The sequence below is a fragment of the Vipera berus genome, assembly GCF_964194415.1.
Source record: "Vipera berus genome assembly, chromosome: 12".
Taxonomy (NCBI): domain Eukaryota; kingdom Metazoa; phylum Chordata; class Lepidosauria; order Squamata; family Viperidae; genus Vipera; species Vipera berus.
Genome location: NC_138215.1, coordinates 9,500,400 through 9,518,302, shown reverse-complemented (window position 1 = coordinate 9,518,302; position 17,903 = coordinate 9,500,400). Strand labels below are relative to the sequence as shown.

The 17,903-nt window shown below is 45.6% G+C and overlaps 1 protein-coding gene across 1 annotated transcript in view; it reads left to right on the top strand.

Annotated features, from left to right (window-relative positions):
* Positions 1-1,904: 1,904 nt before the first annotated feature.
* The window catches only part of ADAMTS17 (ADAM metallopeptidase with thrombospondin type 1 motif 17), a gene marked incomplete at both ends in the record, with an annotated part of 126,112 nt that continues 110,113 nt past the window's right edge, over positions 1,905-17,903 (top strand). The window contains 2 exons of the mRNA XM_081337520.1: positions 1,905-1,989; positions 6,727-7,094. Of these exons, the coding sequence (XP_081193646.1) occupies positions 1,905-1,989; positions 6,727-7,094 (453 nt within the window). The remainder of the gene's footprint in view (positions 1,990-6,726; positions 7,095-17,903) is intronic.

Below are 17,903 nucleotides of genomic sequence, written 5' to 3'. Positions count from 1 at the left end.
ATTCAGATATGCAGGGTAGGTGCATATCTCGCCTTGGCTCCACTCTTCAGTCAAACCCTGTTCTGCGCATGCGCGCATGTACGCGCATGTGCACACATTTTTTGCGGCTCCCAGTTTTTCCTTTTGTGAGGGAACCGGTTCTGAGTGGCTCTTTCACTGTTTCAGGCTGCTGACCCCTGGGCTAGACAGTCACTTGTCTGACATGGTATAGGGACTTCTGCTTGAGCGGGGCGTTGGGGGGGGCTGGACTAGAAGACCTCCAAGGTTCTATTCTATTCTATTCTATTCTATTCTATTCTATTCTATTCTATTCTATTCTATTCTATTCTATTCTATTCAGCACCCCAGCAAAGTAGCCATCTTTTCATTCTCTCAGGGCTCCTGTTGCATTTAACCCTCTCTAGTTGCAAGGCAGAACAGATGCTTTTGTGGCAATACAACCTCACACCAGTTTCTCCATCCCTTGAAAAGCTTTCCCTGCATAAAGTAGTGGCTGGATCAAACACTGCACTCAATTCTAATTTCAGCGCGGCCTGCTAATTATTAACCAAAGCGAAGCAGAGTAGATGATTTTCACCCACTGCAGGAAGCCCTAAATGCGGCTGGTCTTAATAGTTTGCAAGCCATCCCATTTGAAGTTTTACTGCAGTATTTCCTCATGTTATGCCCTGCAGATATATTGTGGTTTAATATAAACGAGGCATCTAGTTAGGAGAGGCTGGTATAATTCAGCATGTAAAGTCAGAGGTTGTGGCTTATGCAACAAAGTAGGATTAAGAGTTCAAGAGGTAAACTGCTGAAACAACTGGCTATCATTGCTACTGCATATCTAGAAAGCTATTCAGTTTTACTTCCAGGCTGCGTTCACTCAGCACACTTATCAATGGGCAGCCTAACCCAGTCTACTGAATTAACCCACCTTTCAGGATTCACGTAGCCCCGTGGATGAATTTACACAAAACCCCCCGTCAGCTAAAACAGAGTGGGCTCCTTCGTGCTTCATTCACCGTGTGGCATTATCAAAAACCGGGTTAATCCAACAAACCATGATTAAGCAGCAGGCTGCAGAAAGACGAGCCCTGGGAACGGAGCCAGTTGCGGCTCAATTAAGCAAACCGCGGTTCTTCTCTACGTTGTCCCAATCCAAGCGGACCCCCCAAATAGGTGCGGTAAATAAACTATTGGTCCCTTCCCACCTGCGGGAACATCTGCAGACGAAGCGGAGGCTGGAAGACCAAACGCCAAGCCAGGAATGGTGGTGCTTGCCGCGTCTCACCATCCAGACGCCAGCCAGCCATCCGCCGCCGCCTCTCGGGCGCCCCCTGCTGCCGTCCCTCGGCCTTTCATCCGCCACCCACGTGTACCGCAGCTCAGTTTACAACCTCGCTATTTACCCGGCCGTGTTAAATTCCCACGACCAATCAGCGGGCAAGAGGTGTAGCTCCGGCAGATTCAGCTCCAATCAGCACCTGCCTCCAAAGTCGGGGACGGGGAGTGTGGAGGGGGGGGGAAAAGAGATGCTCCCCCCCTTTCCTCCTCTCCCCTCCCCTCCCCTTTCCTCCCTTTCTGTAAAGCACGTTGAGTTTCTCTGTAGCGCTAATTATTATTATTATTATTATTTTTCCTCCCCGAAGTCTGGGAAGGTTTGGCGATTCGTCCCGGCCGTGTTGCTGCTGCGTGGCTCTTTCTTTCTTTCTTTCTTTCTTTCTTTCTTTCTTTCTTTCTTTCTTTCTTTCTTTCTTTCTTTCTTTCTTTCTTTCTTTCTTTCTTTCTTTCTTTCTTTCTTTCTTTCTTTCTTTCTTTCTTTCTTTCTTTCTTCCTTCCTTCCCTCCCTCCCTCCCTCCCTCCCTCCCTCTCCCGGCTTCTGCAGCCCAGCTCCTGGGGCCCCCTCGACCACCGTTGCAATGTTTGACGGCCCCTTCCTGCTCTTTGCCTCGCCCCCGCTCTTCGCCCTGCTGCTCGCCCTCGGCCAACCGGGTCCCGAGACAGGTAAGGAGACTTCTCGGAGCTTCTTCCTCCTTCCCCGTCCCGGAGCATCTTTGCTAGCTCTGGGATCCTCGGGTAACGGGGGGGCGCGGGGGATTGCCTGTACAAAGCCTCTTGAAAGATGCGGCTGGTCGGACTGTGTGTGTCTGTGTGTGGGGTGGGTGTGGGTGTGTGTGTGTGTGTGTGTGTGTGGGTTGGGGGGCTGTTTGCAAAAGCCGCTTCGCCTGGCTCCCAAGATGCGGGGTGTTGCGAAGCCCAACCGCGCGCCTCTCTTCTTTCCACACTTTCTTCCTTCCCCTCCCTCCGCGCCCCCATCTTCTGCTCTAGACGGGGGTCCCATTTTTTTGCCGCCCCCCTCCCCCCCAAAAAGGATGTCTCTTGTTTCCAGATTGGCGATATCCCGCTTTGCAGAATCAGAGGCAGCGAAAGGACCTTCCCTGTCTTTCCCCTTGTGCCTTATTTGGGATAAAAGTTGTCTGGAGTTTAGTTTGGAAATGCCTCCCTACACACACACACACACACACAGAGAGAGAGAGAGAGAGAGAGAGAGAGAGAGAGAGGGAGGGAGGGAGGGAGGGAGGGAGAGAGAGAGAGAGAGAGAGGGGGGGAGGGAGAGAAAGAGAGAGGGAGGGAGGGAGGGAGGGGGAGAGAGAGAGAGAGAGAGAGAGAGAGAGAGAGAGAGAGAGAGAGAGAGAGAGAGAGAGAGAGAGAGACTCCGTTAGTGAGAGGACAGGACCGGCGCAAAGTTGCTTTTTGCGAAGCGCTTCTCGTCCGCCGCCGTCCCTCGTCCGCGCGGCGGGGAGGGGTGGGGGGGTCTTGAAGTGCCTCTATCTCTGTTTGGCGGTGGTTCTCCCCTCTTCCGTGGCCCTTTTGCTGCTGCAAAACGGGGGAGGGGGGAAGAGTTAAAACCGTCGCTGCCTGGACTGGCTTCTCCCGACTGGCCGATCAGAATCCTGCTTTCGCGGAAGGAACCCACTTTTCCAAGATCCCAGGGATCCATCATTTAACTCCAGTGGGTTGGCTTAACAACCCAACGCGCGCGGTGCTAAAAAGTGGTCATTGTGTCGGTGTAGAAAAACGCAGCCTGAACATTTCCAAGGATGCTTGGCAGGAATCAGGTCCTCAGGTTAGGGAAATGAGGCAGGATAAGAGAGGGGGGGGGAACTTCTCAGATGGACTACAGCTCCCATGAGTCTCAATCGCCTCACCTGTTGTAAAGGAAGGCCAGAATTTAAGGAAAGCTGCCCTGCAGATATTTGAATACAGATAGTTCTTGATTTACCACCAAAATTTTGAAACCAAAATTTCTCTTGCTGAGATGGTTGTTGCCCCATTTTATGACCATTCTTTCCACAGTTGTTAAGTGAATCACTGCACTTGTTAAGTTACATGGTTATTAAGTGAAACCGGATTCCCCGTTGACTTTGCTTGCCAGAAGGTTGCAAAAGGGGATCCCGTGACCCCGGGATCCTGCAACCGTCACAAATATATTGTCAAGCATCTGAATTTGGCTCACGTGACTACGGGGATGCAGAAATGGTCAGAAGCATGAAAAACTACAAATAATAATAATACAACAACAACAACAACAACAACAATAATAATTTAACAATAACAATAATAATAATTGGAAGGGACCTGGGAAGTTATCTAGTCCAAACCCTGCACAGACAGGAAACTCTATACCATTTCAGACAAATGGCTGTCCAGTCTCTTCTTAAAAACTTCCAGTGTTGGAGCATTCACAGCTTCTGGTCGTTCCACTGGTTAATTGTTCTAACTGTCAGGAAGTTTCTCCTTAGTTCTAGGTTGCTTCTCTCCTTGACTAGTTTCCATCCGTTGCTTCTTATCCTGCTTTCAGGTGCTTTGGAGAATAGCTTGACTCCCTCTTCTTTGGGGCAACCCCTGAGATATTGGAACACTGCTATCATGTCCCCCCTCGTCCTTCTCTTCATTAAACTACACATACCCAATTCCAGCAACCGTTCCCTATCTGTTTTAGCCTCCAGTCCCCTGATCATCTTTGTTGCTCTTCTCTGCACTCTTTCTAGAGTCTCAACATCTTTTTTACATTGTGACCAAAACTGGATGCAGTGTTCCAAATGTGTCCTATTTATCGTGGGTCGCTTTTTTCACTGCCGGTCTAACCTCAGATGGCTACTAAACAGTCACATATGATGGATTAAGAACAGGGACCCATCCGTGCAGTCACCAGGAGTCGAGATTGATCCCAAGGTCCCAAGAGACAATAACAGGAGAATGCTGGATAAGATTCCCTGGCGTCAGGATCAGGGAACCAACGCAGCTTGCCCACTGCCAGAGGTCCCTTGGAGATTGTGCAGGGAGGGCAACAGTTGTCGTTCAAAGCAATCCTTAGATCACCAAGCAGAAGCAAAGCCCTTTAACCTTTCCCAAATTGGAATGCTTTGCAAAGAAAAAAAAAGGGGGGGAGCCTCCAGACTACACAGGCAGGCTAGCTTGCGAGCCAGAGAAATAATCAAGTTGGCTTTAAGGCTTTCCTTTACCCCAGTATTTTCTTTCTTTATTGTTACTGCCAGCAGCTACATGTTTCGAGGAAGTCTCCCATCCTCCCCCCCATCTCCTCCAGTGCTTACTCTTGCCGGGAAACGGGGGGGGGGCATTTCAATTTGAGAAGTATATACACAGGTAGTCCCAGTGGTGGGATTCAAATAGGTGAACAACCGGTTCTCTGTGTGGATGCCTCTTCTGGACATCCGTTCTGGGCCTGAGCAAACAAAAAAATTAGCTACCGGTTCTGCTGAAGTGGTGTGAACGGGCTGGATCCCACCACTGGATAGTCCTTGACTTATGACCGCAATTGAGCGCCACACTCCCATTGCTAAGCGAGACAATTGTTGAGCGAGTTTTCCCATTTTACCACCTTGCTTGCCAGGGTCATTAAGCGAATCACTGCAGCTGTCAAGATAGTAACGTGGCTGTTAAATGAAGCTGGTTCTCCCCATGGATGGCTTGTCTGAAGGTTGCAAAAGTGTCATCTCCTGACCCTGGGATATTGCAAGGGTCATAAGTGCATGCCCGTTGCCAAGCACGGGCATTCTGATCACATGAGCCCTGGGGATGCTGCAATGGTTATAAGTATGAAAAATGGTGATAATAATCCCCCTTTTTCAAGGCCATTGTAACTTCAAAGGTGACTAAATGAATGGCTGTAAGTCGAGAACTCCAGGAATTGCGAATGCTCCAACACTGGAGGTTTTTAAGAAGAGACTGGGCAGCCATTTGTCTGAAAGGGTACAGGGTTTCCTGCCTGAGCAAGGGGTTGGACTAGATGGCCTCCAAGGTCCCTTCCAACTCTGTTATTTTGTTATCCTGTTAATAATTCCATGTATGTAAATCTAATTTAAAAGTCACCATTTGTTCATTTCAACATATAAAAGTATGGTTACATGTAAATCTCGAGGATAACATTCAGGTGATCCATTAATAAACTATTCATGCAGTGATTAGCAACAGTTCTGTTTATGTGGTGTAATAAAAATAATAATGATAATATAATAATAATGATAATAATAATAATAATAATAATAATAATAATAATAATAATAATAATAATAATAATAATAATAATGATGATGATGATGATGATGATGATGATGATGATGATGTTGGAAGGTACCTTGGAGGTCATCTAGTCCAACCCCCTGCTCATGCAGAAGAACCTATAACAATTCAGACAAATGGCTGGCCAGTCTCTTCTTTAAAACTTCCAGTGTTGGAGCATTCACAACTTCTGGAGGCAGGTTGTTCCACTGATTAATTGTTCTGACTATTAGGAAATTTCTTCTTAGTTCCAGGTTCCTGACAGTCAGAACAATTAACCAGTGGTACTACTTGTCTCCAGAAGTTGTGAATGTTCGAACACTGGGGTTGAACTAGATCACCTCCAAGTTCCCTTCCATCATAATCACCATCATCATCATCATCATCATCATTCCACATAAATAGAACAGTTGCTAATCACTGCACGAATTGTTTATTAATGGGCCAGCTGAATGTTATCCTCAAGATTTACATGCGACCGTCCTTTTATATGTTGAAATGAACAAATGTGGACTAGTGATTCGTACAGTATGACAGCCATAATTGCCCTATTGTAGTTTGGTGCGTTTTGAGAATATTTGCCATGGGATGCTTGCCTTCCTTTCTATTTCGATGAAAAGCAAATTTTCTCCAAATCTATTATTCTAGTCTAGTCTAGTCTGACTATCTGTATGTGTACTTGAGTCTCCTTTAGCTGTTTTGCTGTACAGTTGCACCGTTCGCTGTCAGCTTCCTTTTGTGTTTGAAGATAATTGTAGGACGGGAAGATTTGGTTCCACCAGAAGTGGAACATCTCTACAAAGCCCAGCCAGGACTTCTACTGTGTGCATGACAGATTATAGCCTCCCTGGCTAAATAATTTATTATTATTTATTTATTTATGCTAAATAAATAAATAAATCTAAAAAGCCCAGCAAGAAGTTCTATAGGGCATGCGAGATTCCACTTAGTGCTGCCTCATTCATTTACTCTCTAGTCGGGGGCTCTTTCTCCAGCCTTGATCGGACAAGAGATTCTAGACTTCAGCGTAGACACGTTCTGGCTCCTCTTGAGTTCTGAATGTGATCAAGAAAGAAAGAAGAAAGTTGCTTTAATTGTGGGAGATTGGGGTACCTGGATGCTTTCTGATAGCAACCTTCTTCTCTTTGTCCTTTGCAGCTGTCGCAAAGCTGGCCGTGGTGATTCCGGAGCAGATTCCACTTGATAGAGTCCATTTTCTTCACCCCGCCAAAAGTGGCCCTAACAAGGCTCGTAGGCAACGTTCTGGGTCCCTGCAGTTTGAGGAAGATGCTGCCCAATTGCTTATTCGCCTTCCTGTCAGGGCTGGGCTTTATCCTACCTCGGATCTCTACCTGATGCTCCACCACGATGACCAGTTTTTGGCTCCTGGTTTCTCCGTGGAAGAAATTGATGAGAGCCAAAGAATCCACCGACGTCAGGCCATAGACCAGCTTTGCTTCTACACGGGCCACGTGCTAAACCACAGTCGTGACTCTTTTGCTTCACTCAGCACCTGCGGTGGACTGGTAGTTATCTGCATTAACCTGTTGTCGGTGTGTGTGTGTGTGTGTGTGTGTGTGTGTGTGTGTGTTGTGGGGGAATGGGTAGAGGAAGGCACAGCCTTGCAAAGTAGGACAGAGACAGAGATCCAAGGGAATGAACAGGAAGGCTGGGTTCATCTCCTTAGGCAGAAAAGTTGCTCATTTGTGTTGACAAAACACCGGGCACTTGCAATTGCATATTGAAATAGAGATTCCAGTTCAGCTAGCCCACGGGTAGGCAACCTCGGCTCTTTGATGACTCATGGACTTCAACTCCCAGAATTTCTGAGTCAGCTATGCTATGCTGACTCAGGAATTCTGGGAGTTGAAGTCCATGAGTCATCAAAGAGCCGAGGTTGCCTACCCCTGATGCTAGCCCGACATGAGGCAGAAAGAGAGAATTCCTAAACTCTTGAATGAAAACAGAGTGTGTTAATGGCCATATTCAATTTCCAATCAGAGTTTAGGAATTCCCTCTCTCTTCTTTTGCAAACTTTGGAATTTTCTTAGCCAGCTTATAATGCTCTCCGTGCAAATTGCACCATTTTGGCTAGACGTGTTACAGAATAAGAGTTGGAAGGGACCTTGGAGGTCTTCTAGTCCAAACCCTTGCTCAAGCAGGAAAGCCTGTCCCAGAGGTCCCCAACCCCCAGTCTGTGGACCAGTACCGGGCCATGGCATGCCAGCAACGGGTCTGCACAAACAAGGAAAGCCCCATCCGCAGGATGTAGGCAGCACACAAAACCACGCACTCTCCAGTCCGTGGAAAAACCTTTCTCCATGGAACTGGTCCCTGGTGCCCAAAAGGTTGGGGACCTCTGGCCTATACCATTTCAGACCTATGGTTGTCCAATCTCTTCTTAAAAGCCTCCAGGGATGGAGCACCCAGAACTTTGGAAGGCAAGCCGTTCCACTGATTAATTGTTTTAACTGTCAGGAAGTTTCTCCTTAGTTCCAGGTTGCTTCTCTCCTTGATTAGTTTCCATCCGTTGCTTCTTGTCCTGCCTTCAGGCACTTTGGAGAATACGTTGATGCATACAGATGTATACAGATACACACTTTACAATACTTTACAATAATTGCTGTGGGTTTCCCCAGTCAAGTGTAGTTCAATAAGTTCAGCCCTAGGTTAACCAGATTTCTTTTTTCTTTGCTGCCCTGAAAAAGACTTTTCTCAACATTAGTTCCTAGTCTGTAGGGATTTCTTCTGTCTATAATAAAGATACGTGGGATACAGAGAAGTTTTAGGTGTGTGCCATTTAAAATTTTCTCTGGGCTCTGTCTATGCTTTGTCTGCCATGAGTCCTTTATATTTGTAAGCAGTTGGTTCGTGTCTTCCCTTTGACAGAGGAAATGGACACGATGATAGAGCTGTTCCACAAGTTAGGACAGATAACTCTGGATTTAAAGAGCAAAGAAGTACATTATAGTTGGACATTAGGAAAAATCCCCCAGACTAAGAGCTCTTCAACAATAGAAAAGGCTCTCTAGGGAATGAGCGGTGAACTCTTCTTCAGAGGGAATATTTCAGAGACTGGAAGTCCTGGTAGGGATGCTGCGGTATAGATAGTCCTTGACTTATAACGATTTGTTTAGTGACCGAAGTTACAACAGCACTGAAAAAAAGAGATTTATGACTGTTTTTCACACTTATGACCGTGGCAGCATCCCTACAGTCATGTGGTCCAAGTCCAACTGGCTCCTGTTTATGATGGTTTAAGCATCCCAGGGTCCTGTGGTCCCCTTTTGCGACCTTCTGATGAGTGAAGTCAGTGGGGAAGCCAGATTCAGTTAACAACCATGACACTAACTTAACTGCTGTGATTCATTTTACAATTTCACGACCAGGTCATGAAATGGGGTAAAACTCATTTCACAGCCCTCTTGCTTAGCAAGGGAAATCCTGGACTCCATTATGATCATAAGTTGTAGACTACCTATAGTAGATTCTGCATGAGCTGGACCTTGGACTACTAGATCTTTTCTAAGGTCACTTCTAATCCTTATATTATGAGTCTGTGTAGGACACCACCCCCCCTGCCTCTGCCGCCCTTTCCCTACCTATGCCCTGTGCCTTGTTTGCCCTTTGGGATAAAAGCTGCGTGGAGTTTAGTTTGGAAAGATGACAGAGCTTAAGAACAGAGATATATGCTCTGCCTTAGGTGAGCACCTGCAAGCAGATAATGGCATCTCAGCGGCTCCCTGATTGATGTTAGGAAAGGAGATTACCACTAAAAGTTTCTTGGGGCTTAGAAGTGATCGGGCTACTTTCCCCGTTTGAAAAGCTGTCAACATTTCCCCCCTCCTTTGTTAAGCTCATTCATGAGCTGCTGAGCATTCAAAACTGCCTTTCCTGGGCCGGTAGAAATGGAAAGAACGCTCAATTAAAGAATAATAAGAATAATAAGAATAAAGCAGCAGCAGACAGGTAGGAATTTATCTGTGGTAACATTGATTGTCTGAGAGAGGAAAGCAGCAAAACAGCTAATGCACTCTGCAAGCAAAAGGCTAAATGTCGAATTAAGAGGGGGATGAAGCTAGTCTGTTCCACTGCCTTTGCAGTATATTGCAAAAGAGGGTTTGAACAGAATAGAGCTGGGAGGGACCTTGGAGGTCTTCTTGTCCAGCCCCCTGCTCAAGCAGGAGAACCCTTTTTTGGCATCTTTTTAATATTTTGTAAATACGGGTCTCTTTTGCATTTGTAACATTTTGGGATAAAGAAACAAAAGCATCCCAAAAGAATTGAGTCACAAAACAGTGCAGCCAGCAAGCTGCTTCATACTCCATGCTATAAAGGGAGTCCTCCAGTTGCAACTATGGTTTTGATGACCATTCAAAGTTACAACGGCGCTCCAAAAAATAAAATAAAACCGACTTATGACTGCTTTTTGCACGGCTGTTGCAAAATCCTCCTGGGCACTTCGTGTCTGCCTCATATTCATGAAGGTTGCAGTGTCCCGGGGTCACACGATCAGCTTTTGTGACTTTCCGATAAGCAAAGTCAAGGTTCACATCATGCCAGATTCACAGCCTCAGCGATTTGCTTTTAGTAACTGTGACAAAAAGTATCATGAAATTGAGAGCAAGTCACTTAACAACCGCAGTGGAAATTCTGGTCCCAAACATAGTGGTAACTCGGGAACTGTATGTACAAGTGTAAATTTTTTTTTCCCCTATGCAATCAGCTTCAGTCCCAGAAAGTTAAGGAGAGGAATAAGAAAATCTCAAGGACGCTGTGGTTTGCTGCATCCCTCCATCTGATATTGAAAATACCTCCCCTGTTTTCAGTCGTTTGCCTGACCCTCCTTTCTCTTCCAAGACTTGGTGTAACTTTTAATAGGAATTCCATCTGGGGAAGAATAAAGCCATGATTGTGAACAGCAGTTACACTTAGGACATCTGTGCACCATACATAAATCAAATAACATGGGCTACACAATGAGTTAACCACTGGAGCAAGAAACATGGACCAGCTCTTATTGCTGGTGCCCTTCCAGCCTTGCTAACTGCATCAGCCTTGGCAGAGAGCAGACGGAGGGAAAAACTACGCATCTTGAAAAGCACTCCTAGACTTGCAATAGAGAACATAATATAACTTGGGACAGCTGTAGGCTCTAAGAAGCTGATCCCAATTTTGTAAAAGCAATAGCACTTGGACTTATATACGGTTCCATAGTGTTTTATAGCCCTCTCTAAGCTGTTCATGGAGTCAGCATCTTACCTCCAACAATCTGGGTCCTCGTTTTACCAGGGATTCAAGGCTGGGTCAACCTTGAGCCCGGTGACCAGTCTAGAGCTAAGGAGAAATTTTCTAACAATCAGTGGAACAACTTGCCCCTAGATGTTTTGGGGTGCTCCGACACTGGAGGTTTTTAAGAAGCAATTGGAAAACCATTTGTCTGGAATGGTATACTGCTCAAGCAGGGAGTTGGGCTGGAAGGTCCCTTCCAACCCTGTTATTCTGTTTTTCAGGATTGAACTCCAGGCTATGGGCAGAGTTTGCCTGCAATACCGCATTCTAACCACTGTGCCACCAGGGCACTGCATTGGTGATGGAAAAAGAAAGGCATCAAGGCAACTGAGACTGGGTTCTCTCCAGTAGCCATATTCTGAACTTAAATGTCTTCTGGGTGTTTCCCCCCCCCCCCCGTCTCTGAATCTATTTTTACAAATTAGGGTAAGCAGAAAGTAATGGTGATTGAGTACCCGTAATCCTTGTGTCAACGCTGCTAACATCGGATGTTCTTGCTTTGACAACATATGGAGATGTAGCCATTTTCCTTCTTATGTTTTACTCTTAGAGTTAGAATTAGATGATACTGGGGGGGGACGAGGAGGAATATGTAGGGGAGTTAGTTAGACATAATGATATTGCAGTAGTATGAGAGTCAAGGTTTTTAAAAAAATAAGAGATGATAAGAAATGGCGGGTTGGAGAAGTGGAGGGGAAGCCTGCATCTCAAATTAATTGGAGAATGTGATTTATGACTGTTAATTAGAGGAGGGATTTGCCCTAGACACTATGTGTTCAGGGGAGGGGAATTCAGATTTTGGCTTCATGTCATGGTTCCGACAGATGAAGGTCTTCAAAGAACTTCGAGGCATTGTTTTCCTTAAAGACTCTTTATTCGAGAGATTTTGGCTTCACCTATGTTCGTGCTGATGCTATGTTACTCGAATAAAGAGTCTTTAAGGAAAACAATGCCTCGAAGTTCTTTGAAGAGTTTCCTCCAACGGAACCATGACACCTTGATTTGTGACTACAGTGGAGACCAACATAAGCAAGACAGTTGCTAAGTGAGTTGCACTCCATTTTGTGATCTTTCTTGCCCTGGTTGTTAAACGAATCGCTGCAGCTGAGTCATGCGGTTGTTAAATGAGTCTGGCTTCCCTGATTGTCTTTGCTTGTCAGAAACCAAGTGGGAAGTTACAAATGGTGAACATATGACACCGGGACCCTGCAACCGTTATAAGTACATGCCAGTTGCCAAGCGCCCGAATATTAATCACATGACCCTGGGGATGTTGCAGTGGTCCTAAGCTTACAAAATGGTCCTAAGTCACTTTTTTTTTGTTCCATTGTAACAACGGACAGTCACTAAACAGGTGATTGTAATGATGGCATCCATTTCATCATACTAATCCTCCACTAATTTCTTTCTGGGATTCACCAGAAGTTGAGATCAAGTCAGAGAAGAATTTACCTTGCCCGAGATCAGTCGGCTGACTTACTTGACAAATTAAATTTGCAAGTTAAGCAAATTAAACTAGCTTACTTCCTTGACAAATTCAGTCGCCCTCTTTTAGCCTGACATGTTGCCTGAAGTCAGACTTGGCTCTTTGTTTTTTTGGCTCAGAGTCTCATACGAAGGAAATGGAATTATTGGGGGAAAGCATAGTACAGTTAATCATGGATAACCCTGCTGTAGTAATGCAGCTTATGCGTGTTTTAAATTTAATTGCACTGTCTAGAAAAACAACACAGTAGAAAAATTTGTGGGAGGTCTCATTCCCATACAGATTATTCCTGTCTGGCGTTGCCACTTCGGGCTCCCGGGAGAGATCATGTTTCCCTCTACTCATAATTTCATTCACTTAGAAAACTACCTTTCTTAGAAGAAGCATTTGGTTGTATTCTCACAATACACCAAAACTACACATACAATAAACCCAGACCAAGGAAAATGTAATGCTTAGTGTAATGTGCGAAGCATCGTTCTTGAGAAAAGGGTACGTACAGGTAATCCTTGATTTATGGCCCCAGTTGGGATTGGAATTTTGGTTGGAACTCACAAGGATTGTAAATCTGGGCATGACCATTTTTACAGGCGTCATTCTTGCAAGGGGTTGCTTTTCGCAAAAAAGACACAAGTTGGGGTCACGCCATTCTGGCATGCTGCAGCGAATTGTAAATGTGAAGCCGTCGCCAGGTTTTCGAATGTTATCACGTGACCACGGGGCAGCGTAGCATTTTATGACAGCCGGAAGCGCCTCACGAGCTACAAAGCACCTTTTCTGAGGTGATTAAAAATCCGACTGGACATTAAAGGACTGCTGGATAGATTGAGGGCTGCCTGTATCATTGGCATCCTTCAGTCTCAAGAGACTGTGGTATCGTGCTCGGGAAAGAGGTCCTAAAGCAGCATCTGGTGTGGCTAAAGAGGCCAATTCGAGAGTGGCATTCCCTTCCACACTGAGGGCAGGTACAATCTGTCCCCTGTCCAGCCCTCAGATTCCTCTGGTTCTGGCACTGCCTCTTTGCCTCAGCCTGCCGCACAAGTGTCTCTTCGAATTGGAGACGGCCACGCTGTGTCTTTAGCCTCCAGGATGAGCGATCAGAGGTCAAGGTTTCGCAGCTGTTAAATGTCCATTCCCAAGGCCTTTAGATCCCTCTTGCAGATATCCTTATGTGCCCACTAAAATTGGACATTGACTTGATGTCACACAGCCCAAAGGTGTGAAGGAAGTCGCCTTGGCTTTTTCGAAGATGTGTTTGCTTTCCAACGGAAAGGAATTGCTTACATTTGAATTTGATGTAGAAAATGTATACAGCTCGCTCACAGCGACTCTAGGCGACTTACAGACCACAAAAACACAGTATAAAAAAATAAAATAAAATAAAAACAATAACCCACCCTCACCTATTCCCTCCCCCCAGCCCCCCTCCCGGCAACAGCACGCAACCAAATAAGCCATTTGATGGGCTCCATCCCACTCTGGGTTCCCCAGGCCCACTGGCAGAACCACGTCTTCAGGGCCTTCTGAAATAGCATCAAGGTGGGAGGGGCCAGTCTAATTTCTGCAGGGATGATATTCCAAAGAGAGGGTGCCACCACGGAGAAGGCCCTTCTTCTGGGTCCTGCCAGATATGTCTCTCCTTAAGGGACGGGACCCACAACATTTCTTGCCGTCCCGCTCTAGTGGGCTGGGTGGATATGACTGGCAGGAGATGGTCCCTCAGATAACCTGATTTCAAGCCGTGGAGGGCTTTAAAGATGACAACCAACACCTTGAATTGCACCTGGAAGCAAATCAGCAACCAGTACAACTCCTGGATGAGGAGAGGTGACACATGGGCTGCACAAAACGATGCAGACTGCTGCATTTTTGAGCTTCCGGATGCTTTTCAAGGGCAGCCCCATGTTAGAAGGTGAATTGTAGGGATCCTCGATGGTGCCAAAGAACGACGCCTCCATCAAAACACCAGGCGGTTCCTGCAGAATTCCACTCCTTTTGGCTAGTGTCTGCACGCCGCATAAAGTAAACAAGGGGCAGAATGGGCATTTGGATGGCGCAAATAAGCAACGTTCCATGCTTATTCTCTGCCTCTGTGCTTCTTCTCCCCCCCCCCCGGGCTTTTGTGGAGAGCTCAGCGAAGAATGTTCAGCCGAGTGAGCCCTTCACCTCTGTTCGGTGGAAATTGCATGAAGAAACACGACCAAAGTCCCACCTGTTCTTGGAACTTTAATTACAACGTGGAGGGGGGGATATTCCTTGGAACATGTCTCTGCATACCTACTCTGCATTTGCATGTTAGGAAAGCTCCTCCCCTAACCCTCCAGATAACCTTTGTAAAAGACCCTAAAGCAGGGGTCTGTCTGCAACCTTGACAACTTTTAAGACTTGTTATAAAAAGGGCCGAGTTTGAAGACCCCCTCCCCCCCCCCGCTCTATGGGCTCTGTAATGAGATACAGCCTTTTGCCCCAAAGGTGCTTTTCAAAAGGGAACTGGACTTTTTTTTTACTTTTTGAAAACGTTTCGCTTCACATCCAAGAAGCTTCTTCAGTTCTGAACTCAAGAAGCTTCTTGGATGAGAAGCGAAAGCATTTTCAAGGCAAAACAACAACAACAACAACAATTGCTAAGCACATTGAGTTGTGCTTTAGATTGTAAGCCGCCCTGAGTCTTCGGAGAAGGGCGGGATATAAATGGGATTTAAAAAAAAAGAAGAAAGCCCAGCTGCCTTTTGAAAAGCACCCCGGATTGTTGAGAATCTCCATAGACGAAACAGCTTTTGCTTTGAAGCCTTTGGTCATCTCGTGTTGTGATTCAGGGTCAGCCTGTGGGTTCGGCAGTTGGGTCGGACGATTAAGAGGAGGAGGAGGGGGGTGTTGGAGAGCTTGATGAGGGTGTTGGAGAGCTTGATGATGAGAGCCCTCAGTCAGGCCCCTCCCATCTGGTTACAATGCAGACCCAGCTGTGTGAGCCTGACAGCGTGGATGAAGATGACCCACAGCTGGCCCTGTTCAAGGACGCCCAACGCAGGAGGCAGTCAATCAGGAGTAAACAGAGGAAGGCAATGGGGCAACTCGGAAGGAGGCAGAGAGAAGCCATGCCCTGAACTGTTTAAAAGGGGAATGCGTGGGAGGGCTGGTTTGCTGAAGGCAACCGCTTGAATAGCTTCTGTTTCATGGTTCGTGTCTTGTTTTGCTCTGTTTTATGTTAATAAATTTGGCAGGCTTAGTTCCAGCCTCTTGCCGTTTGTAAAGGGGTTGTCCCTGCCTTTTCTGCAGGGCCGGTAGTAAACGTAAGCCTTGTTCGTTTCATTAATTTCATTGATTGCTTGATCAGAGAGGCCCTGAAGCGGCATCACAAACAACCTCATGACTGATCATTGTGCTTATCCATAACATGGTTTTCTCAGTTTAGGATGGTGTTTCTCAACCTTGGCAAATTTAAGCTTTGGGGACTTCAGCTCCCGAATTCCTTGCCTCTAGTGATCTTAAAAGGGATGCGGTGGCTCAGTGGGTTAGGACGCTGAGCTTGTCAATCAGAAGGTCGGCAGTTTGGCGGGTCGAATCCCAAGTGCCGCGTAACAGAGTGAGCGCCTGTTACTCGTCCCAGCTTCTGCCAACCTAGCAGTTCGAAAGCACGTAAAAATGCAAGTAGAAAAATAGGGACCACTACGGTGGGAAGGTAACAGTGTTCCGTGCGCCTTTGGCATCTAGTCATGTCGGCCACATGACCACGGAGACGTCCTCGGACAAGCGCTGGCTCTTCGGCTTTGAAATGGAGATGAGCACTGGCCCCTAGAGTTGGAAACGACTAGCACGCGTGTGCGGGGGAACCTTTACCTTTACCTTTAGCGATCTTAAAATCACAAAGGTTGAGAAACACACATTTAGGAAGAGCATGTTGCATGAACTCAAGCACTGTACCAAGGATTTAGTATGACACTCTTCCTAGGAGTTGGATCCTAACTGCAAGAATAATACACTTAAGTCTTGCTGGGTTGCTCTCAAGCTTACAGCTTCCATTCCCCAGGTACCTAAAAGGATGAGGATTTAGATCAGATGCATTGGTTAGAATGCCAAAACACAGTTAAAACGTTCGGAAAGAGCTTTGTTTTATTTCCAAACATTTCCTGCTTTGGCTAAATAATCTTGTGATGTAGGAGAGAATGGCTCTCTTACTTTTTAAGCTTATATCTTGCAGACTGCTTGGAGCTGTGCTGTGTTAATGACACATCTCAGTTGTAAGCAAAGACAAGGAATGTGTGTGGTATGTGTGAGTCTGTATAAATTATAACACATATGTAATGTAGGTTGTAAATCACATTAATGCAGACAGCTGTTCTATATCCTGGAGAGTTTGTTTGGGTGACTGCTTGGCTGGTATAGAAATCTTTAAACGAATGTTGTATTTCTAGCTTTCTTCTCTACGTGGGTTTGCATAAGAGGGAAATTAGAGAGATGAGTGCCCTACATCCTTTTATACTGAAGGATTGTTGGGATTTTGTAGAAAACTCTAAAAAATGGTTTATATATTGTATATTTATAGTAGCTAAAAATATCTTCGTGGTATTGCAGAGGGCCTGATTTAATAATCTCGTTTACTTTGCATTTCCTTTAGAATTAGACTTGACTTCATCTGTTCTTGCATTTTGCAAGCCTGTAGGGTACTGTTTTTCCAGCGTGTCTTTGTGGCTTAAGCTGATTGGTGGTGGTGATGGGGTGTTATCATAGTTAGATTTATCATCTTAGCTTAGCTTGTGAATGTTTCTGTGCTGCTTCAGCTGTCTTTATGGTCTGCTTTCATGTGAATCGTGAATAATGTGACACAGATGCAATATCCTTAATTTATATTATTGGGGTTTAAATCCTGATATTGTGATCTTTGCAGAGTGGATAATCAGATCAAGGGGACCCAAAAGTGGTGACATTTATGGGATGTGCTTAACCATGTAATTGATAAGCACTAAGTTGCCAAACATCTGCACGAAAGGAACAGTTGGAAACTACGAGTGTGCAGTCTTGATCACAAGCTTTTCTAGACAGTACCAATAAAATGAATATTTGTAGCTCAGGGTTGGTGCTCTCTGAGCTTGGATGTTTTCTTGCAGACGTTTCTTTACCCAACTAGGAAACATCATCAGTGCTAGAAGGGAGTGGGGTCTGCTCCCTTTTCTAGCACTGATGATGTTACCTAGTTTGGGTAACAAAACTTCTGTAAGACAACAACCGTGCTCAAAGAGCACCAAGGACTGCTCCTTTCTAGACATTATTTCCAGTGTAGCAAGAAATGTTTTGTCTTTTGGGATGGGATCTTGTTTTCTTGATTGCTCAAACATTTTGGGCAGACATAATCTCAACTTATTCTAAAAAATTCACTAGGTCTGCCAGCTCATATGCTTTCTAAATAACTTTCCTTCTCTGCAGTCAAAAGGAAAAAGAACGGAGGAATTTGCAAAGCACACATAGGGCATGGGCACTTTCATAGCTAGGAGGTGACCAAGGGTGACATGTGAATGTCTGATCTTCTCTAAATTCTTTCACCGCACAATCTTCTCCCTAG